The 24361-nt window shown below is 46.1% G+C and overlaps 1 protein-coding gene across 1 annotated transcript; it reads left to right on the top strand.

Annotated features, from left to right (window-relative positions):
• The first annotated feature begins 2648 nt into the window (after positions 1–2648).
• Positions 2649–24176, top strand: CCNL2 (cyclin L2). The gene is made up of 11 exons (XM_084821878.1): positions 2649–3081; positions 8533–8607; positions 9761–9870; positions 11071–11191; positions 12889–12953; positions 16114–16213; positions 18182–18286; positions 18715–18856; positions 19910–20027; positions 21373–21465; positions 22773–24176. The coding sequence occupies exons 1-11, from the start codon at positions 2713–2715 to the stop codon at positions 23128–23130; spliced, it is 1656 nt and encodes a 551-aa protein (XP_084678004.1). The 5' UTR covers positions 2649–2712; the 3' UTR covers positions 23131–24176.
• The last annotated feature ends 185 nt before the right edge of the window (positions 24177–24361 follow it).

Genomic DNA, 24361 nt, shown 5'->3' with positions numbered 1-24361 from the left:
AAGTCCTATAACGTTGGGTTTGTGCTCTGACAGTTTGGTATACGCTCAGATACTGACAAAGGGCTCTTTAACCCCTCCTGCCCTGTGTGAACAGCAGTGAAGGTTTTGTCAGAGTCCTTTTTAGGCCCCTCAGTTCCTTACTAGCCATTTCTCTGTCTTGGCTTCTGCCTGGGAGTGTGGAACTGAGATATGAAATAAGGTGAAGGCTCTGTTGAGACTTCCCTTTCTGTTTACACTGCAGGAGAGAGAGGATTAAAGAGTCCTTTGCCTGTCTGAGCTTGGCAGAAAGTGACCAGGGTACATACTAGGGCAAAGGAATCTGCCCTTCTTTACACAGCAGGACATGGGATTACAGAGCCATTTGCCTGTCTCAGCCTCGGAGAAAATGACCAAGGTACATAACAGGGCTCTGTTGAGGCCTCCTTTTCTGTTCACCCTGCAGGAAAGAGTCTTAAAAGAGCCTTTTGCAAACATCTCAGCTTGGGAGAAAGCATCTCAGGTGCATAATTGTGCGGGTTTGTATATATGTAGATATGTGTTGGGATGCCAAGAGCTGGATCGAAAGCCTTTGTGCACGAATATGCACAGGGCTCTAGCTGCCTATCCCTGGCTAAGTAATCTTTTTAATTTAAAAATGTTTTTTAATTAAAAGGATTATTGAAATGTATTACTCTTAGATATTTGCCTCTGGTTTTCTACATAGAATATGGCCAGCGAGATGCGAGTTTGTGGGAAGAAGCTAGGGGGAGAGCGGGTCACTGAGCCTGCCGGATTATGGTATGGGGGGCGAGAGAGCAAAATGGGCCTCTTCTCTTAATCAGGTAAAAACTATATGTATATGTGTTTGAATATGTATATTATACACACACAAAAGATTTGAAACTGACAAAGCCTGGGTAGGTGGCAGTATCAGTTTGTGTCTTATAAGAAACTTTCGGGTTGCCTGAATGTAGTGAGTGTGTTTAATATAGCACCTCTACAGCAGAAGGGGGCAACTTGTGGCTCTCCAGATGTTTTGGCCTACAACTCCCATCAGCTGTAGCCAGCATAGGCAATGGTGAAGGATGGTGGAACGTGTCGGCCGAAGCATCTGGAGGGCCGCGAGTTGCCCACCTCCGGTGTACAGAATGTGTGAGTATGCATGGCTTCTTTGTGATGGGAAGACACAACTATGTTTTAAATGGACTCGAGAGTATGATTATGAGCACAGCAACATTTCTTGTTTGAGGCTTATTTAAGCTTTTTAAAGAATCCATGCGAGGGCCAACAAGAATGCTTCTGCACACATCAAAAATCCAGAGTGTTAAGTCTTGTGTGAGTGTTTTGCTTCGAACAAGAAAGAATCCAGGTCACCTGAAATGACTTAAGGTGTAATCTTGTGCGTGTTTAAACAGAAAAAAAAAAAAGCCGTACAACTCCCAGCATGCCCCAGCCAGCATGGCTGGCTGGGGCATGCTGAGAGTTGTAGGGCCGTTTCCAGGCCAAACGCGTACGGGAGCGCGGCCGTTTCCAGGCCAAACGCGTACGGGAGCGCGGCCGTTTCCAGGCCAAACGCGTACGGGAGCGCGGCCGTTTCCAGGCCAAACGCGTACGGGAGCGCGGCCGTTTCCAGGCCAAACGCGTACGGGAGCGCGGCCGTTTCCAGGCCAAACGCGTACGGGAGTGCGGCCGTTTCCAGACCAAACGCGTACGGGAGCGCGGCCGTTTCCAGACCAAACGCGTACGGGAGCGCGGCCGTTTCCAGACCAAATGCGTACGGGAGCGCGGCCGTTTCCAGACCAAATGCGTACGGGAGCGCGGCCGTTTCCAGACCAAATGCGTACGGGAGCGCGGCCGTTTCCAGACTAAATGCGTACGGGAGCGCGGCCTAACAGATTCCGTTACATCCTGGCTCTGTGTGTGTTTACCCACAAGTAAGTCCCACTGAGTTCAGTAGGACTTCCTCCCTAGTGTAAGATTGTACTGTGAAAGTAGCACTGGATTCAAGGAGAACTCCCACTCCCCAGTTAAAACGTATTTGAGGAGTGGGCTGTAAAATAAGCTTCCCTCAGGCCAGAGCCACGACACTGAGGACGGGGGTCAATCCAGGCCTTGAGGTAACTGAGGGGAGAGACTTTTTGGCCTAGTTCTCTCAGTCGATTTGTGTGTGGGCTGTACCTCTTCAGAATTGGGGGGGGGGAGCCTCATAGTTGCCTGCTTCCCCATGAAAAAAGAAAACACTGTACATCGAAAACTAGATGCTAGGCTCTTCCCTAGCCTTTCCCCTTACTAGTTTTCTAGGTGACGGGCTGGTTTTTTTTTTTTTTTTATGTGGAAACAGTCGGTTATATAAACGGCTCCGCCCCCCCCCCGCACTCTGAAGTGGTACAACCCCAAAGGAGAGACGTTTAAGCCCGGCAAGAGGCCTGCGCGCGCGTTGCATGCTGGGAAATTTTCCTCCCCCCCCCCCCCGGGTCTCTAACGAACCCTCGTTCGAGAGAGAGCAGAAGAAGGGGGAGAAAAATTGAATCCCCAGCCGTTGCGTCACAACGCAGAGCCGGCGCCTTGGGCCCAATGGGGGCGCGCGCGCGCGCCGCGGCTAGCCAATGGGGAGGCAGAGAGGGGCGGGGAGGAGGGGAGACAAAAGGCTTGCGCGAGGCGGAAGCGGGGGAGGGGAGACGGGAAGAGGCGGCCGAGGCAGGCAGCGAGCGGAGGCCGCGACGTCGAGGCAAGATGGCGGCGATAATGGCGGCCGCGGGAGGAGCAGCGGCGGCGGCGGCGGCGTCCTCGGGGGCGACGGCGACGGCAGGCCTCGGGCCGGGCTTGGCGGGCGCCGCCGGCTCGTCGTCGTCGTCCTCCTCCAGCGGCTGCCCGGCGGCCCTGGCTCCGCCCGCGCTGCCGCCGCCTCCCGGCGCGGTGCGCATCGGCGACCGGCTGTACTCGGGGGTGCTGATCACGCTGGAGAACTGCCTCTTGTCGGCCGACGCCCTCCGCTTCACGCCGTCCATGGGCAGCGGCCTGGACGTCGAGACCGAGGCGCAGCTCCGGGTCACGGGCTGCGAGCTCATCCAGGCCGCCGGCATCCTGCTCCGACTACCTCAGGTGAGGAGGGCGGCGGCGGCCTCGGCTCGAGACTAGGCCCGGGCCGCCTCAGCCTGCGGTGCGGTGCGGTGCGGGAGGCCGAGCTTGGGGGGAGGCCCAAGGCATCCTTGGGCTGGGACTGGGTGAAAGGCGGGGAGCGCTTCTGGACGCTGGAGAGGGGTCTGTCCAGGAAATACATTTATTGATGCCTACGGCCTTGTTTGCGTAGGGGGAGAACAGAGTGTATATTTTAAGTATTCGGGGTTTTTTTTTATCTTAATTATCTTATCCCAGAGGGGAAAGGCCTCCAACTTCCCCGGCCAAAGCATTCCGTGGCCAAAGTATATCTTTAACAGTGTATATATTTAAAAATACTCATTTTAATTATCTTATCCCAGGACGCAATCCTATACTGTTTAGACAGAGGAATGTCCTCCAACTCCCAGCATTCCCCTGCCGAACTATATCTTTAACAGTGTATATATTTAAAAATGTTCATTTTAATTATCTTATCCCAGGACGCAATCCTATACTTGTTTAGGCGGAGGAATGTCCTCCAACTCCCAGCATTCCCCTGCCGAAGTATATCTTTAACAGTGTATATATTTAAAAATGTTCATTTTAATTATCCCAGGACGCAGTCCTATACTTGTTTAGACAGAGGAATGTCCTCCAACTCCCAGCATTCCCCTGCCGAACTATATCTTTAACAGTGTATGTATTTAAAAATGTTCATTTTAATTATCTTATCCCAGGATGCAATCCTATACTTGTTTAGACAGAGGAATGTCCTCCAACTCCCAGCATTCCCCTGCCGAACTATATCTTTAACAGTGTATATATTTAAAAATGTTCATTTTAATTATCCCAGGATGCATTCCTATACTTGTTAAGACAGAGGAAAGTCCTACAACTCCCAACATTCCCCAGCCAAAACTTTAACAAAATATATATTTCAAAATCATTTTTTATTTTAATTACCTTATCACATTTACAGCTGGAGATATATTTATTAAAGCTTGTTTATTCTGTGCCAATTTTTGGCTTTACAAAAAGCCCCCCCTCCCCCCGGGTGGTTTATAGCAATACATTATTATTACTGTTATTATTTATTTCATTTCTATACCACCCAATTGCTGACATTCTTTGGGCGGTTCAAAACAAATCTTGAAAAATACAAACAACAACATTACTCAATATTATGATAGTCTAAAAACTGTTACTATACAAAATTTAAAACAATATGCTTTAAAAGGAGCGTTCAGCCCATAACAAAATGGGTGGGGGGAAAAACCCTCCTTAAGGGTGCAATCCTATGCATGTGGGACTTAGTCCTGGGTTACACATGCCTAAGATTCCAGCCAAAGTCTTTAGGGCCCAATCCTATGCATGTTTACACAGAAAAAAAGTCCTACAGTTCCCAGCATCCCCCAACCAGCATAGCTGACTGGGGGATGCTGGGAGTTCTAGGACTTTTTTCTGCCTAAACCTGCATAGGATAGTTCCCTTACTTTATATTGAAAGCATGTTAAAAGCCTGGTTAAGGAAAATGTCTGAACCTCCTACCTAAATGGCTACTCTAGCCTCCCTTGGGAGGGAGTTCCATACTCACAGCGCTGCCAGAATATATCTTTTCCCAAAAAAAAACAATGGGGAAGCCCAGGCATTATTGTCACTGACCTTTTATAAAGATAGATGGAAGTAAAGTATGGTGCTGTTCTTTCTGGGAAAATCGATTTAGGTACAACTTTATGTAATGTTTTCCAAGAAAGAATGAGGGGAGCCATACTTTTAGAGACAGGTAGAAATAAACAGGCTTGGTGACAGTAATGCCTGTTTTTGTCTAAACATGCATAGGATTGCGCCCTAAACATGTTAAGGTTAGGTCCAGATTACGTTAGTTGAGCTAGTTTCCCACTGGAATCTGTGGAAGCTAAGCTGACTAAGTTTTGATCCAGTCTTTAGCTGTTAAGGCACTACAAGACTCACTTAGAACTGGCTTGGAATTCTTTAAGGAAAAAAAAACAATTGTGCCCAACTCATGTCCTCGCCATCCTGGACTGGATGAGACCTGTCTCAGTGAAGCCTCTTCAAGGAGGAAGATGGACATTCTGTCTGATCCAGAAAGGCAGTTTCTATTTTCTTAAAAAGGCTTAAATTAATTAATGGAAGATGGGCCTAACCATAGCTACTGAATAAATTCTTATCAGGCTGTTATAAGGCATCAGGCAAATTGATAAAAGGAAAATGAAACCTCCAGGGTGAAAGGCAGTAGCTCATTTGCTGGGGAGAAAAAAGTGGCATTGCCTTGTTAGCAGAGCGAGCCTCCGTGTTCAGAGGTATTGTGCCACTGAATACCAGGCCTGAGGCCAGAAGAGGAGCTTTTGCTTGTGGACTCTTCAGAGGCATCTGCCTGGCCACTGTTAGAAACAGGATATTGGACTGAGTGGATATTTGGTCTCGTGAAGTGTGGGTCTCTCAGCCTATCCATCATGGTCGCAATATGGGACTTCCATGCTCAGGCATAGTGTGCCACTGAATGGGGGGTTGGGGGGATAGCAGGTGCTTGTGCCCTGCTTGTGGGCTTCCCGGGGGCCTTGTGTCAAACAGGCTGAACTAGATGAACTCTCGCTTTATTCCAGCAAGGCAGTTTCTAGGTTTTGTAAAGGCCTGGATAGGTCTGTCTGTGATTTTTAGTTATGATAGCTGAGTGGAACTTCCATGTCCAGAGGCAATGTACCACTTAATACCAGGAATTGGGGACCAATTAACAAGTGGTTATTTTCATTATAACCTAGTTATAAACTAGGGGAGAGTGAAGCATCAGGTAGACCTTTACTCCAATCCGAGGCTGTGGAAATCCTTAAAAGGAATTCTGTAGGGAAAAGTTTGGGGTGGAGTGAAGTAGAGATGATGTTGAAGACAGGTGGGAAAGCTTGCTTAGGACTGGTAGGACTGTGTTTTTGGAGCAGGGATTGTGATCCCACTCACACACAGATGCCTCATTGAAAGGTTTTATAGGGAAAACAGGGATAGCTCATGTGTGCAGTTTATATTTATAAAATATATTTAAGTCATATATAATACAGAAATGTGTGTGTGGTTTTGTTGTGCTTGCCTGTTTGTAGATAAGCTCTGTAGAAAATCACATACAGGATTGATATTTGCATAGTTACTATTGTAGTGGGCACAGTCCTTCTACACAGGGACTTGGGGATGTGGGGGCTTCCTAAGAAGTTGCTGTATTTAAAGAGGCAGTGGGAGAAAAAGGACTGTGGGATCCTCTCTGAGTGAGAAAATAGCTTGAAGGAGGAGTTACTGAAGGTATTTGAACTCAGCTTGGTATAGAGGGGTGTCTGCCCACAAGTACTTTAGTGTTTGGGCTGTAGTAAATGTTTGAGGAATAGGAGAGAAGGGGGCCAGTATGCTCCTGGATCTTCTGCTTTGTTCTGTTTCCCTTGCTGGAGCTGAGTTTCGGGGCTTTTGTTCTTCCTTCTGGGCAGAACAATGCAGTTGAACTCTAGAACAAAGGCCCCCAGACTCCCAAACAGAATAAGGTTCCCATGAACATCCCAATGGCTTGAGGGTTTCACTGTCAGAAACCAGAAGGATGACAGAGAGAAAAATCTTGCTTAATGCAGGTTCCAAAACTAGGCCCAGCCGGCATTCTTTTCCAGGAAGTGAGTGACGTTAACAGGCCATGTCCGGAAATGACAGCTGTCCCCTCCCTTGCTAGTCCTGTATGTTTGCCAATGCGTTCCTGGAAGGCCTCCTGATACTGCCTCTTTATGCGTGTGCTTTTTTATGGTTGTTTTTTTTTAGTGATGTTTCTTGGTGAAACTCTGGCTGGCTCTGTGTCTGATTCATCACTCCTCACTTATAAATACTTGTTTTTATTCTCTGAACAAGCTTTTAGTGGAGTCTACTCTTGCTTTCTCCTTCAGGACTGTATATGTAGCATTTTGTGTTCACAGATTCGTTTTTTAAAGGATTGTGTAAGTGCATATACAAGCTTGTGTTTGTCTAGCTATTTGGGGGGAGCAACAGGGGAACAGCAGGGGGGCTATTTGGTAAGGTTTTTTTAGTTCTGTACCTGCAGCAAACGCATATTCCCGATTGCTACCCACTAGAAAGACTGGATGGGGAGGGGGAAAGAAACCTCTCAAATACTCCAGTGTAAACAATATTCATGGTTGCTTCCCATCACTTAACCTGTTAGAGCACAAACAGTTGTGGGTTCACCAGTGGTATTCCCAGCTAAAATCTGTGACCTCCCTCCGTTTATATGTGGAGGAGGGGTATCTTTAGACAGCTGTATATATTTTACACATACAATAAGTGCTGGGTTTTACAATAATCCTAACCTGGGAGAACTAGGTTGTATGAACATGCTGTCTGTGATTTGGGATCTACATCCATATTGGATTATTAGGTGGAAAAGTTTCAAAATTGGTTAAAAAACAATGTTTTTTTTAAAGAATTCAAATTTGGCTTTCCTATTACAACCAGATTTTAACTATTGGTTTAAAATACAAATACAATGTTTCTCAAATAACTAGGTTAATATTAAGAGATTAATCCAGTGGTGTCGTTCCACTGACAGAACTGCTTCCATTAACGGAACCAGGAGGGGTAATTCCTCCTCCACTCCACATGCCCTCAAAACCTGCTCCACAGGGCTGGGAAACCCTCCAGAGCACTTCTTCAGGGGACACAGAGTGCTGGAGTGGGGAGGAGAAAAGGAGAAAGTCGTGTTGGGCTATCAGACGTCTGCTAGTGTAATGTTATATTTAACCCTAAATCTTGGTATTGGTGTGTTAGTCCTACAGTTAATCTCTAAACTGAATCAGTGTCACTGTCTGATCTATTGATACTGAGTTAAAGGAGGCTTTTCAATGTAAATGAAGAACCAAAATGATCATTTCTCAAATATAAATATTTATGCATCAAACATAGGCATGTCATTTTCACCCGATGGAAATAAACTGGTCCTACCCAGGAACTGCCAGACCTTACTTCTAACAATCAGTCATAGGCATTTCATTTTTGTTTAGTACTTTGTTGTTGTGAGGACTATATCTCTATGCTTGACCTCACAAACTGTCATTGATGCTGGTCATGAGAGACGACTGTATGTAGGAATATTTTTTTAAAATTCCCTCTATAGGTAAAAAACAGAAAAGCATGCAAAATGTATATGGTGCAGCAGAGATGCAAGGTCTTATAAGAATGAAAATTGTGTAACTAATACTCTAGTTGTAAATTAATATGGTTGAGTGGTAAGATTTGTGCCATTGTTTAGGAAATACGTGAGGAAATATCTCTGGGAAACTTGATTTTTGTCTTGGTGATTTAAATAATCAGTAGGTTCCTGATAACTTTGGAATCAACTGGTCCTTTTGCAATTCCTTCAAACAGCTCTATTACACTAGTATTATGTAAGTAAAAATTTATAATACTTGTTTTTCCTAGGTGGCCATGGCTACAGGGCAGGTGTTGTTCCAGCGTTTCTTTTATACAAAATCGTTTGTGAAGCATTCCATGGAGGTATGGGATTTATTTTATGAAATCGGTGGGTGTAAACTTGTTTTTCATAACTGAGTAGAATACTTAGTTATTGAGCCTTCTGCTTGGTACGGTACCCCTTGTTCAGCATGTTCACGTGCAAATAATTCCCAATGATCTCAGTTGTTTATTCCAAGCAAGTGTGTTTAGGATTACAGTGACCTGGTTTGCATGATCATCACTATGGCTTAAACAAAGCACAGTGGCTTGTTTAAGCTGCAGCAGGTGCCATTTGCCTAATTACCCACAAGAGCACAGCTTGTTGTGTCGAACCCAAGAGGCGTGGCTTGTTGGCGGGGGAAACAACATTCACATAACCCAGCAACAGCCAATGGGTTATTTGAGGGTTATTTCCCCCTCCAGCAAGCCATGCTGCCTGGGTTCGGACGACATGAGAAACCATGCCAGACACAAGGCATATCGTGCTTTTCTTCTATCCTGAAAGTTAAAGCATATGTGGGGTTCCTAAGTGGTCTACCATCCTTACCAGATCCTATCTCAAACCATACGCTGGAACCTCAAGTTAGGTAGCTCAGCAGCCAACAGACCAACTTGAAGACATCCCCTCTTCTCTTCCTCCACTTTCTCTAGCGAAATGCACCAAAATCAAGTTATTCACCAAAAGCCTAAGTCAGCTTCCCCAGTCTGATGCCCTCCAGATGTTTTGGACTACAGCTCCCAACATCCCTGACCAGTGACCATGCTGGCTGGGGCTGATGGGAGTTGTTGCACAAACCTTTTGGAGGAACTTAGCTTAGTGGAGGCTGGCTTAAGTGGGCAAGAATAGAACCGACTATACACTCCTACTACATTATAATAACAAAAGCACCATTTCAATCTTCTTTGGGAGGGAGAGCCACAATTGGCTCTCAACTGTAGAAAAGGGCCTCTCCAGTAGCCTTCCAACCAAGCAAGCTCCCATGGGAGTAGATAGTATCCCGGCCACTCTGGTACCAGACTATTTAGAGCTTTAAAGGTCAAAAACATCCCTTTGAATTTGGCTCAGAAACAAACGCAATGAAATTCCTTAAGTATTGGTGTCATATGTTCATAGTGGCCTGGTTGCCACCTGTTGGAATTGGTCAGCTACAAGTCAGAATAAAACTCGGATATGTTGGATGTGCTTGTTTTTCAGCACGTGTCGATGGCCTGTGTTCATTTGGCGTCCAAAATTGAAGAAGCACCGAGACGTATAAGGGATGTAATTAACGTATTCCACAGGCTTCGCTATCTGAGAGAGAAAAAGTAAGTCTGGAATATGGTGGGGACCACAACCATAGCTCTTCATGGTCATGCAGTACTTACTTCAAGAGATGGCAATAACTATTCGAAGGCCACTTGTCCCTCTCCCCTCCTCTCTTTCTATACTGCCACTGCCAGCTCCTGCCTTGACCAGTTTGTGCACCGCCTCTGGCTTTCAACATAGATTAGCCTTCTGTGGTTCAGCAAGTAGCTCTATTTTCTCCCATCAACGTGATGGCGAGATGGCACCTGAGGTGGAGTCACTTTGACTCCAGCTGCCAGCCAGAGGAAGGGAGGACTGCTGGCAGGTCACCTCCTTCCCAGCAAGATAAAGAGTATTATGGGCTGGGCTCTCCTTAATGTAAAGTCCTTAATGGAATACAAATTGGATAAATAAATGAATCCATTTGGTTTGTCCAGCTACATAGTCTGCTTGTAGATCTTGAGACCCGACCATCTCATGCTTTTTGTTTGGAAAGGCCCCACCAGGATAAAGGAGGATTGAAATGGGATTTTGGAACCCAGGGAGAGGCAGGGAGCCATACAGTGACTTCAGTTTGCAGTCACTTTATTTTATACACTCTGGATTTAAACTGGTCCCCTGACCAGGGACATGGTAGAATGTTCAGCCCTTCTCATACAGAAAGAAGCTTTGCATTTCCAGGAGGCAAACCAATGACTTAATTACAGTTTTGCACAAAGGAGTCTCAGTATAGTGATGTAACATTGCACACAGAGAACAAAACGCCCTTAACTGGACTAGTGATCCTGTGGTGATTTTTTCAGGAGAATCTGGGTGTTGCGTGTCAATCAGTCTGAGAAAGCTTTGGCTGCTTAGGTAGATCCCTGCTCGGCTCTGTGGCTTGAAAGGGCATTAATAGTTTCCTCCTCGAGGGCCATGCTCAGAGACCAGAAGCCTTTGCTGCCCTAAGGTTAATTACGGTGGGTGGATCCTAATTTGAGCTGTTGAGGAGTCGGCTGCTTATGCACTTGGAAGATGACGTTTGGGGTTCGGAATGCTGACTTGGGCCAGCATGCCTCGTCAGCCACAGACTAAGAAGTCCCCCCCCCGCAGGCCAATGTTTGTGCGCACTCCAGTGAGAGCCCTGAGTTGTTCCAATGCCATGACTTAAGCCAACTGTTGCTTTACTGTTTGGGCTTCAGGTTGAGCCTCTTCCCTTCATTTCCCCCTCTCCTGAACAGGAAGCCTGTACCTCTAATACTGGATCAAGATTATGTTAACTTGAAGAACCAAATCATAAAGGCTGAGAGGAGAGTTCTGAAGGAATTGGGGTTCTGTGTGCATGTGAAGCATCCTCATAAGGTTGGTGTTTCTTTTCTTTTCCTTATTCCGAGCGTTCATGCTCTGAGTAGCTGTTGAACAGAACAGACAAGAGACTAGCCTGTGCTTAACGTAGCTGAACCATAGTTAACAGCATTTGCCGTCTTTGTTTCTCATTTCAAGAAATGCCTGCTAGTTGGCCCGGTGTCTCATGTGGTGAGTGAAGACTGGTGGCTTCAGATTTTAAGTGCTGATTAGACTTAGCTATACTTGGACTCTCCACTCCAAGTCCTTAGCATGACAGCAGCTTATTCTTGTGCATGCAGGTAACACCATTGTGTAACTATTGGATAGTGTGTGATAAGACTTTGGGGTTGGTCCTCCCAAATGTTACAATGCAGGACAGGGCTTCGCCAACCCTGTGATTCTATGACCAATGACTTGCCAGAGTGTCGTTACTTCAGAGATGAACCAGTGACAATAGACAACTCGCTCTTTTCTTCCCCCTGTTTGGTATCCTCTACGACACAGCTTCCTTTTTGCCCCAGAAACATTTTGACACAGACACGCCATCAGTTTAAGGTTCGAGCAAGCCAACAGTTTGGGCATATAGGGTAACAGATTTAGTTGGCCACTTTCACTTGAAACAAACAGTTCTATCCTCATAATGCAGTAGTGGCCAGCCACTTTGTCAGGTGTGTCACCAACCTCCCCCAGCATCAGAAATAGTGCCACTCTGGTGTGTGCTGCAGTGTGTGAGCAGCTCTGAGGTTTTGTCTCTTGTCAGCTGCACCAGGGAGCCATTAGCTCTGGGGAAATAGTCAGAAGCACAGGCCTAACTCTGAGCTCTAGTCAGGCTTAAGGGTTTCGCTGTTTTTTGTTCAGGCATGCCACAAGCCACCCCACTCTCCTTGGTGCTTATGCTGTAGGTTAGCCATAGTGATTTTAGCATTAACCACAAATACTGGCTGTCCCAGGATGCTTGGAGGTAGAGCTAGTGGTGGATAGAGAGACTTAAGTTTGGGTGGCCATGTGCCAGCCACTATCCCTCCCCCTAACCTACCTCGCAAGGTTTTTAGGACCTTGTGTGCTGCTCTGACCTTGTTTGGCAATAGAGGTGAGGAAAACCTACTTCTGCATATTCTAGCTTTAATGAAATCTGGTTTGACAGCACACGGTCAACGGTGGAAGTGTGAACCTTTCAGCAGTACATAGGGGGTATCTTGAGCAGTAGCTTCTGGTAACCCTGTAGTGCAAACACCATTTCTTCTACAACTTTCAGTCCTTGGGTTTCTGCCTTCCATCATGATTGTTTTATTTCACCTTCTATGTCGAAATATCCTGATGGTTCTGGCTCTTGAATAAAGTTTATCTCCTATTTTGCTTTGCTTCTCCCCCTCGCCGATCTGGCCTGCCTTGTTCCTGTGTTACTAAGATATTGCAATGAATACTTGTAGAGAAGTGTCCCTACTCTTTCCTTTTCCTTTCCTGGCTGGTTAGAACCCTGTATTTTTAAGGCCAAGACTGCAGAGCTGAATACGGAGGAGATAAGTTTTCGCTCTCCACCCATATTTTGAGTACCATTTCTCTGCCTACTCAAGGCATGTTCTCGGCATTTTATAGTCACCATGGATATTGGTCCAGAGTAGAACAACCCGGATTGCACGGGCTCCTATCTAAATTAAAATCTCTGTCCACAACTTGATCACCTGTATAACTCAATCACCCATATCTTCCAGATAATCGTTATGTACCTTCAGGTATTAGAATGTGAACGTAACCAACACCTGGTCCAGACCTCATGGTAAGTTGATGTTTCTTGTTTCTATTGAGGCCAGCGGGGCAGTGGCAGAAATGTGTCATGTTTGGGGGCAGTACATGTTTGCTCCACTGCCATGTTTGTGGCATCCCAGTCTTAACCTGGAATACCACTTCTGTCATTCCAAGTTGACGGGCCTCTTTGTAAACGATTCAGACAGTGTCTTAAATGGTAAGAGAGCTTGAAACCCTCATGAATGCACCCTTTGCTCTTTCTTCCTCTATTCCTGCTTGTTCAGTGACTTTTAAATGGAAAGTGCTCTGTGTGTGCGTGAATGTAACAGCCCTGCTGGCTCAGGCCAAAAGTCCAACTAGGTCAGATTCCATTTCCAGCAGAGGCCTGTAGGTATTCACAAGCAGGGCATGAAGGCAACAGCTCAACCCTGTTTACAGCATTTGTTATTCAGAGGCATACTGCCCCTGTATATGGTAGTTCTACTTGGTATTGTCATTAATAGTGTATATGCCCATGGTCGCAGGCGTGGGGAGGTGGTCTGTTCTGGCATACTGTCATTTTTCTTGAAAATGTCTGGGGAAACAGCCCCTTTCGTATATTCCGTTCATGTCCTGCAACAGTACAAGTTTTCAGCTATTCAATCTTAGTAACTTGATACTTTTTCATATATAATCCATCTGTCCTGGGTTTGGTTTGGTTTTTCAGAGAATGGGTCATATTATATCTCCCCTACCCCACCCCGAGGTTTCAGTTAACAAATGATAACCTGTGAAACTGACATGATGTAAAAGTTGATCTAGAAGCGATTTATGAACTGTCTGGTGCTGTTTTGAAGGAGAACCTCTTTTGACTCTTCTTTTCTGTTACTCTTTTGATCAAAGGGTAGCCTCTGAGGGTAAGTGACTAAGACTTCTCCTCTGCTGCCCAAGCGCTATGGTGCAGGGATAACTGCCGTCTTCAGTCAAACCCAAGCAGGCTCCGCAGAGAGAAGGCTGACTCTAGACAGGTGGTATGCGTACACTAGTAGAGTTAAAACTGGCCGACTTCTGCTTGTGATTTTTTTTTCCAACTTGTTAAAATTTTATTTGCACCCTTTACAGATAAGTCTGTGTTACTGTCAAGATGCTCTGATACCATGTGTTCCATTTTTTTTCAATGCAAACACCGGATTAAACTTGGGTTTTAAATCTTCCTGAGTTGCGAGGGTGGGGGTTGAATGCCATAAAAGCTGGAAATAACATCTGTAAAATTTTTATATTTTTTGACTTTCGTAATTGAAAACATAAATGTTGCAATAAAGAGATGTGTTAGCCTTCTTTAGCTGCCAGATCACATAGCCCCACACATTTCTTCTGCTGTGCTTTAGAAGTTGGGTCCTGCCCATAGCTAATTTAGTGTGTCTGGTGGGGCTTTGGATGTATTTCATCATCAGTAGTCATCTCCATGCTTCGTGACAAATGCTTTTGAAACTCAGGAACCCTAAAAATGAATTTGTCATTTATATTCTGGGGGTCTACTGTTAAATGGCGGGAAAGAAATCCAAGTCCCCACTAGGCACAGGCAAACCCTCAAAGTAGCTATTTGAACTGTGTCCATGGGTAAGCACTCTGCTACTGATGGGAAGGAAGAACTACAGTAAAACAGCTTGATGAGTGAATTGCCCCCATAAATAGCTTGACTTTATTCTGTATCCTGTCCTGTACACCCTACGTTTGTTTACGGGGGTGCTTACAGCAGGCACTGAAACCAGCTACATCCAAGATTGGATGAAGGACTGACCCAGACTTTGCAGGTCTGTCAGGTAGAGTAAAGGTCATTAAGCCTAAAGAAAAGATCCAGATTTCAGAGAAATTCACACGGGTACTTCCATTTGGGCCAGTTGTATTCAGAGGATAGCAAGTGGTTCAGCTGCCTGGTACACGTTTAAAGAATTGTGTACACCTCTAAAGGCTGCCCTGCTATTCCGTGTCCCAACCCAGTTGGTTTGGCCAAAGATGTCATCAGGGACATTTTGGATCCAGTTACCTTGACATTTTGGAGGGGAGAGTGCATCCATCCCAATCCACCTCTTGCTGCTTTCTCTCATTTGAAGAACAAAATTGCAGCTAGCCAAAGCCAGTCTCCCCCATATTTTTTAGTTGCCTTCATTTAAACAATCTGGGCAGCAATTTTGTACGCAGCTTGACCTGAAGCTGGATTGGGCAAACTGGCATGAGTCTCCCTGTGTGAATTCAGTCTTCGTACATACGATACTCGTTATATGTAGTTAACCATCCCAGAATATAACTGTAGAAGCCTTTGTTCTGGATCTTGTTCTAGCTGTTGTCTGAAATTCTTGACAGTACAATAATAATTCCTACACATTTTGGTGTATTGCTCACAGATTTTGGTTACAAAAAATATTGTGTTCAGATCTCCTTTTTAAGGTCACAGATATCTAAAATGTACTGACTTTGGGTCATGTGCAATATTTTTACAGTTGCCTCATTCTGTGAACATTTGTTTTGAGAAACCTTGTTACAGTGGGGCAATCTGGAAGGCGGCCCAATGGCGACCCAGTGAAGAGAACTGCTTGAACTCGGAGCCTTCAGCGGTGACAATTCCAAACATCAGAACTGGACTTCTGTGGCTGTGTCTTGCTCTATAAAAGGGATTTGTATGTTGGATGCTTTCACAAGTGGAAACTCGTCCTTCCAAAAGAAGCTTGCAGCAGAAGCGACTGGCTGCTGGAAAAGACCCTTTTCTCCCCAAACCTCCAGTGGAATCTGCAACTTCAGACTGTCCGTTTTTGAGTTTGCATGCTGATCTGCGTGACGGGATTAAGCCTAGATTTTGAGGAGAATTCTTCAAACTCTGCTACAAGTTGTGCCTACCAGGAATAAAATAAAATGTTGTGCTTTGCATGAGAACAGGCCAGTAGGTTGTAGCAGGCAGAAAAAGTGAAGTTAAAATTGGTTCTCTTTCATAAAACGCCAGCACCCAGTTGATAATTTCCTGATAGATGCCCTTCCCTGGGAGGAATCTGTCAATCTGTCCAATCTAACTTCTTGTCAGGTTTCACAGGGTTATCTCATTCAAACCTAGCTGTAGAATGCCTAGAGAAGCTAGCTACTGTAGACATAAAAAGCAGCATAGCCCAAGGAGGGATTTGACAAGACCCTGCAACTTCCTCTCTCGTTTGTCTTCTCAGGAACTACATGAACGACAGCCTGCGGACGGATGTCTTTGTAAGGTTCCATCCTGAGAGCATTGCTTGCGCCTGCATTTACCTTGCTGCTAGGACCCTTGAGGTTGGTATGAACCTGGCAGGTGCTGTTTGGCAGGCTCTGCTTTCCCAGTGGGGCTAATGAACATCTGTAACGCTCACCTTTTGAGGATTTAGTCACGGAGTTAGCTCCCGTCTTCAGTCCCACCTTCTGCCAACCTAGCAGTTCAAAAGCAAGAAATTGCAAGTAGATAAATAGGTACCACCTCGGCGGGAAAGGTAACAGTGTTCCGTGCACCTCGGTGTTCAGTCACGCCGGCCACATGACCACGGAAGCGTCTTCAGACAGCGCTGGCTCTTGGGCTTAGAAACGGGGATGAGCACCGCACCCTAGAGTCGGACACGACTGATTGGGGACACCTTTACCTTTTTATTTCTTTGTACTTTGCTCTCATGCACAGAAGAAAAGTGATGATTAAGGGGGATACTGGCTTGAAAAGGGGATTTTGTCCAGCTCTTCCTACCTAGGTGGGACATAAGTAGTTTACCGTTCCTTGCCATTTTTGCTTTCAGGCATCCGGGTACTGCCAAACCTCTGCTGATCCAAAGTATAAACTAAATGGTGCTAGGGCAAGGGTAGGCAACGTGGTTCCCAAGGGCACCAATGCGCCCCCGGATATCTTTCTTGGGCCCTTCCCTACCCTTCCCACATGTTTTTAATTAACACATTTCCTTACCCACAGCTGGAATTCCTGCGAGACAGGGTTCTCTTGATGCTGAAAACTGGGTTCAAAGGAGTTGTTCAATGTGTTGGGGCTCAGACCCCACCTCTGCCTTCTATTCAGTTTTTTGGGCAGGTTACTTGTCCTTTGCCATGCTTCCCATGGCAGCCGTTTTGTGGTGGTGCTCAGGACAATTTCTCAAATCGTTAAATGTGCCCACGGCTGCCTACCCCTCTGCTAAGGGCTCCTGTAGAGGAAAACTAAGATTGAGTGCCTTTAAATCCCTGATTCCTAAAGTGCTAACTTTCCTTAAATGGGTGCAGAGGTTTATTTATTTATTATTTATTTATTAAATTTATTAATCGCCCATCTGACTGGTCATCCAGCCACTCTGGGCGATGTACAACCCACCATAAAACAATTTAAAACAATAAAATTTTACCATAATTTTTTTTTTTAAATACCCTAACCCACCCCAAATGCCTGCCTGAACAACCACGTTTTTAATGCACGACAGAAGCTCATTAAAGAGAGGGCATGACGGAGTTCCCTAGGGAGGGAGTTCCACAGAGTGGGGGCCACCACAGAGAAGGCCCTCTCCCTCGTCCCCACCAGTCTAGCTGTCCTGGCTGATGGGACAGAGAGAAGGCCATCCAAGGCTGATCTTGGTAAGCGGCCTGTCTGGTGTTGCTGGGGAGGTGTGAGCTCCTTTTTCAGAGCCCCTTCCTGACATCACTTCAAGACAGCAATCCTTTTCAGGCCCGTTGCCAAAGTGGTGCTTAGGCTCACGCACAGGGCTTCCATTAGCCCAGTGGAATTTCTGACTCCTGTGCCACGTCTCAACCTGTTTTAGCTTTGAAAGGACTTTGCCATGTAGCATGTGGTGCTGTTGGAGAATAAGCAAGTCTAAAGCTCCTCTTGGCCCAGCAGTTCCTTGACCCATCTCCTGGGAAATGAGCAGAATACACAGGAAGGATTAGATGGATTGTTTTTCTGAGCTTTAGTTGAGAGAATGAATGTAACCTGCCCATACATGGGACAATGGTGGCACAAGTCTGAAGGCACGTGATGTAGCCTCTTGCTGATGCTAAGGAGGTCTGGGCCTGGCAGTGCCTGGAGGGGAGACAGTCTAGGAACTTTAACATAGGCCATAATGACTTGTGTAGGAAGAGGAGTTATTTAATTCCAGCACTGCCACCGGTTGCCTGGTTATAAACAAATATGAGGCTAATACAGTGATGGCTGTCTCAGTGTTGGCAGTGATCCTTAAATTGCTTTGAAATGGATTTATTTCTTTTGGCTGATGGCAAGTGATGCCCTGTCATTTACAGATTCCTCTTCCAAATCGTCCCCACTGGTTTCTACTCTTTGGAGCTACAGAGGAAGAAATTCAAGAGATCTGCATGAAGATTTTACATCTGTATACACGGAAAAAGGTTTGCTACCTCTTATGCTGTGGGTTTCCCAAGCATGGGGGCAGAATGCACTGGTGGGTGTTTAAGGCTTCTGGGCATATAAGGCAGTATGTATTTCCAAGTTGGAACCAGAATCCAAGCCTTTTTTCATGAGTTTGGGTATCTAAGCACCTGGGAATGTTGTCCTACCTTGCCTGTCACACCGTTGTGCCGCACGGACTGGTTTTTTGTGTTCCACCCAAAGTCATGCACATGTATATAATGGAGGCAGCCTCACCCATTATCCTGTCACATGGAATTCTCTGCCTCCCCATGCTGGGGTGTCCTTCCTTTCCCATGCTTCGCCTTGCATTGTAAGACTTCAGGGAAGGCCTATCTGTTAGTGCAGTGCCTACATGTAGGTGCCACAAAAATATGCTACAGTACTTGCTCTTTCCTTGCATTCTCAGGTTGATTTGGCTATCCTGGAAGGCCGAGTAGAGAAGAAGAAGCTGGCCATCGAAGAGGCAAAAGCACAAGCAAAAGGCCTTTTAGCAGATGGAAAACCCAGTTTGGATGCTTTGTCAGGATTTTCTCCAATCCCCAAAACTGGTTGGTGTTCCTGATCCTGTGTATGTGGTTCTCTCCCCTGGCCCTCCTTTGATACACAAGACAGGCCTGGTCTACACATACAACAGAATAAGGTGGTAGAGTATCGGGGTGACAAAATAGATTGTACTACTTCAGACTACCCTAGTTGGGCAGGATGGCGGTGGGGGTGCAGTGGTGGTAATGCTTTTGAATGCTCACCCACACAAAAAAAACAAAACGCCAAACCTCCCTGGAAATAGAAAACTAGCACATCAGGGGAGAGGTCTTTTGCATGCTGTGCTGGTTTCTTCTTGCAAGGAATTATCAGTGGGAAAGAGCATTAAAAATGTGGTTGCTCTCTTACCACCACTGCAATCTGAAGAGATGCAATTCATTCTACCACCTGCATGAACAGGCCAGGCTCAACTTCTCTAGATGTGGGCCAGATCTTCCTATCCTTGTAAGATTCAGGTCTTAATAGTACCAGATCAGATCTCTGCGCACTTGCCGCTGTGGCTTCATAGGTTGTGTGGCCTAGTTGAAATGTGGTGCTAGGCGTGTAAGAAACCTGTACAGCATTCCTTCTGGCTGGTGTCTCATTGAACCCTGGCTTTGCTGTTACACGTGCCTCATGGGATGCCTGCCTAGGCATGCCAGAGAGGAACAAATGGGCGAGGTGGCTTAGTTTAAAGGAGCTGTCGGCCATATGGAATGTCACACAGGTAAAGTAGCCTTTCCTACACGTGGCACCCTGTTTTAAATTGCGCCTCATTTAGCATGGTTGTCGCTCTCAGATAGGCCAGTACGATTCGTGCTTAATTTAGTTTGAGAATGAAGGTAAGTAGGATTTATTGGGTCCAGTGCCAGTTACATGCCATGCCGTGTCAGACCTCTGGTTATGATGAACTTACAGACTTGAGTTCTGAGTTGCAGAACTCTTCTTCTTGACTTTCATTTTCCCAGGGTTTTCCGTACATGAAACATGGCAAAGGCATTTATTTTAAGTAGTGCTTTATAAGACGTAGCGATCATCACGGAAGTCTGACTGACCGAATCCTCCTTTTTCTGCTTCAGAGTCTCCAAAAGAAAGTAAAGGCACCAAGCCTTCCCCACTTGCTGTACAGGTGATAAAAAATGCCAAGAGGAAAATGGAAGGGATGAAGAGGGTGAAATCAAACAGCCCCATTAACGGGTAAGTGTCTAGCACCATATACACTTACCTGATTTTTTAAATTTGTTTTTTATGCGTTTACAGTAGTACAGACTTGTGGCAATGCTGGACAGAACCAAAGGCTTGGCTGTGGCATAGTCCAGTCTACCTTCCTGTTTGCCTCTCCCATGGGGCACTGCTGTCTGCTCTCTGACTTAAATAATGTTCTGCTGAAAGGTATCCAAGTCCCTTGGCGGTTAAATTACTGCACGCTAGAGTAGCATTAAGGATTTGAGACACTTGCCAGAAAGCATGGCCATCACAGCTATAAATTGTTATGTGCCCAGAAAATAGATTCTTTGATCTGTTTCTGATGCTTCCGTGTCAGCTTCATAATAGCACTACCATGGAAGTGACATGTTGGCTGTTTGCTACTATGCTTCTTTAGACACCCATGTGAAAATACACTGATATGCCTGACTGTATACTTACAGGCTTAAGTCTCTCCTGTTAAAATCAGTGGGACTTAGCTAAGAACTATGTCTGGATTTGTCCGTGGTGTGTTTAGTTGTAACAGAGTAAACTGACACACCATTCAGAATATTTTTATCCTGCTTTTCTCAGACATAAAACTGCTTCCAGTAATTAGGTCTTCATTTTCCTTTTGTTTTAAAGTCTCTAGAGATTTGGAGTCTCAAAAAACATAGGGGATTCCATCGCTATTACTAATGGCAACAGATGGATGAAAATAAATCCCAAACACTTCCCAAATGGCCAGTGCCTGGATATAGCAGTCTGCAAGTTGCCTGACTCTTAAAGATGGGATTGATGTCTGGTTACAAAATTTACAATGGCATGCCATAACCAGAGTCTGTGTGTACTTTCTCCTAAAAGAAATAAAGTTCAAATTCTGTGCCCAATAAGCCCAAATTCTGCACCAAGGTGGGCAAAATGTGGCCACAAGTAGGCTGTGCGAACTAACCAGATTTGCATAAATTTTCCCACACTTAACTTGTTTGGCTGGTTATGGGCAAGTATTTGATAGCCCTGTCCTCAAAACCTTAATCTTGCTCAACTGCCCCTCTCTTGCTTCCAAGTCTTCAGCAGGCATTGCTCACAAGCATGTTTTCAAAGCCAAGAGGGCTAGAAACGAAAGCTAAATAGTCAGGAAGTTGGATTTTGAACTTACTGCCACGACATCGGCTCCTGTCGCCTGTACTGTAGCATGTATCAGTTATTGAATTCCCATTGGGGAGGGAACCATACAGTATTGAAGTCATGCAAACCATGTGGTTACCCCTACATTTACCTCCAGCCTACATGCATACAAATTGGGGAGCAGGCCATGTGTTACCTTGACACCTCATTCTCTTTCTTCACCTTACAGCATTCAGAAAAGCAGAGAAAGCAGGAGTCGGAGTGGAAGCAGGGACCAGAGTTACTCTAGGTCGCCCTCTAGATCACCATCTCCAAAACAGAGGTATGTACTGTGGAAGGGACTACACTTTTGACTTCCAGAAACTTGAATTAGGATGAGAGCAGTCAAGTGCCTCTCTAGAGGGTGTGGCCTCTGCCCTCTGCTTGGAAGGAATGTCAAAGAGGGTGCTTCCTACATCTTGGCCCAGCCTTTCCTAACCTGGTGTCCTGGCCATTCTGGATGGGGATGATGGGAGTTGTAGTCCAATGCATCCGGACGGCGCCAGGTTGGGAAAGGCAGACAGGGTGGTAGTGACTGACCACCACTCGTGGCTGTGTGGCAGTTCAGATCTTTCAGGAACTAGGGCCTAGTCCTCACACCTGTAGTGAACTTGTGTCAGGACGGCAACACTTGACTCAGTGTTGCTCCATACTAAAAAAAAAAAAGAAGGATCTCTCCACATTAAACAAAACCAACCCTAGATGTCCGGGCAAAGTCTAGCCTAGACTTCTCCCTGATGTGCTAGTTTTCCATGTGTAGGGATCTTATCTTCCCCACTCGCCCATGGGGAGCACGTTCAGTTATGCAAGGCCACAAGAAGAGCCCTGCTGGATCAGACCAAGGGTCCATCTCACCCAGCATTCTGTTCACACTGGCCAACCAGCTGCGCGCAGGAAACCCACAAGCAGGACACGACTGCAACAGCACCCTTCTGCCCATGTTCCCCAGCAACTGGTGTACACAGGCATGCTGCCTCTTGCCCGCCTCACCTCTTTTGCACAGGTGCAAAAGAGGTAGCTGGAGTGGGAATTTAATTTCCAGCGAGTCGGAGGGCAGGGCTAGTCATGATCTTGGTCCTTAATCCTAGGTTTGCTGGAATAATGGGGAACTTGGGGGCGCGGGCAGGAACTTGGGGGCGCGGGCATGTTACTGCGATCTCTGCTCTATACTTGCTGGCTTGCAAGCCAGCCCCATCACGCCTGCTGAGACTCTGCCTCTCCCCGTCACCACAGACATTGCAGTTTCTCTGCCGCACCTTGCGGCACTCCGCAAGTCTTTGCACTCCGGTCTTGCCCACATCGTGGATAGCAAAGCATGTGCACGAGCCAGACTGTAGCAGCTTGGTGTCAGGGACCGGAGCACCGGCAGCACTGGGTGCATGGAAGAGATAGCGCTCCCCTGAGGTGCACTACCATCTCGCTTTGTCCCACAGGTCGAAGCCACAGGGTGTGTCTCTCAGATTTGCTAACTGGGCATTTGTGGTGCTACCTGCACCATTGGATGCATCTTCCTTTTTTAACGTTGCGCTTGTGCAGTACCAGGGCCCGGGTGGCAGCAAACGTAACACTCCTCTCTTGTCCGTCCACCAGGAAGAGCGAGAGCTACTCCCCGTCGAGCGGCTCGAAATCCCACAGCCGCTCAAGGAGTCGCAGCGATTCCCCTCCGCGGCAGTTCAATCACAGCAGCTCCAGTTACAAAGGCTCCAAGATGAGGAGTTACAAAAAGGCCAAGGGGTACAAGTACACCTCTCCCAAGCAGCAGCAATCCCGCAGCAGGAGTTCGTCGAGGTCCAGGAGCCGCTCCCGGGAGCGGTCCGACCACTCTGGGAAGTACAAGAAGAAGAGCCACTACTACAGGGATCAGAGGCCTGAGCGGCCGCACTCATACGAGAGGCCAAGTCATCGCTACGAGAGGGAGCATCCTGGCCACAGCCGGCATAGGAGATGAAGGCATGCCAGAGAACAGCCAAAGCGAGCACCCTGCTGGCATCGACATGGCGCCTCTGTCCCTGTGCTGGCTTCTGAGGGCTTCACAGCCGTATCTCTGACTCCGGCCTAGTTGTACGCCTGCTTGACGCAAACCCTAAGGAAGAATACCGAAAGGAATGGAATTGGGCAAGGTGTCCATGTACTTTGGCTGTTTTTGATCCTCTCCTCATAATGCGGGAGAGCCCCTCTCTTCTGCCTAGTCTTAATACTAGGCTGGTGATGCTCCTTTGCGCTATAGAAGCAGGATTGTGTCCGGGTAACAGTTGGATTCTTGGAGAAAATCGCCTTGCGAGGCTGTTAAGAGTGTTCAAACATCCCCCCTTTCCCCCCAAAGGCTCTTGGAAGCTCAGACCCGACAGCATTGCTTGGTGCTAACAGCAGTCCTTGTTTTTATTTTTATTTTTTTCCAATGGACTTGATTGCGTTGTAATAACACAAGGTGATTTTTGGTTTTTAGAATCAACGCCTATATTAGGCGCGGCCTTTTTGTGTATATATCTGGTGTTGGAACTGTAAGGACAGAGAAAAGGTCTTAACCCCTTAAAATGCAAATGCATTTAATGAAACTTGGGGGTACTTGTAACCTGCTTACTGAATATGGAGAACTTAAAATTTCTCGATTGAAGACTTCTTCCCTGCTCTCTTTTTATTTTAGGTTTTTGTTTTGTTTTTTGCATAAAGAACTCTGTGGAAATGTGAAAGTATTTAGATTCCGTGTGTTGGAAGTGGTCTATTTTTTAAAACTGGTGGAATGCCTGGTGCTGGCCACCAGCTCAGGACTTGGGATGCTTTCATATAATATAACATTTTATGTGGTTTAGATAAACTCTCTACTCAGGATCTTCAAAAACTCTGAACTGATAGTTTGTCCACCCCTTGCTTGCTTAAGAGAAGGTGTTTATATTAAGAGAGAAATGTATACAGCACAGAAATACCCGTTTTAGTGGTATATCTGAGCTGTCTTCCTGTTCCTTGATTTCATTAAAGTATTTGATTTTGTATTTAAAACATTCTGCCTCTGTCCTCAAAACTGCCAAGAATGACTGTTTTAGTTAGGAAGTTTGGAAAAGGTACTCGTGTCCTGATCCTGGACTTAACTCCAGGGGCATTTTTCAGTGCCAAAGCTCAGCTTAGGCATAGTTACAGGGAGAAGTGCAGCCAGATATTCCATGACCACAGCGTCTTACATG

The sequence above is a fragment of the Heloderma suspectum genome, chromosome 15 (genome assembly GCF_057233095.1).
Source record: "Heloderma suspectum isolate Gila_16-S chromosome 15, 16-S_ref, whole genome shotgun sequence".
Taxonomy (NCBI): Eukaryota; Metazoa; Chordata; class Lepidosauria; order Squamata; family Helodermatidae; genus Heloderma; species Heloderma suspectum.
The sequence above is the reverse complement of the archived record's forward strand: the minus strand, read 5'-3'. Positions and strand labels throughout refer to the sequence as shown.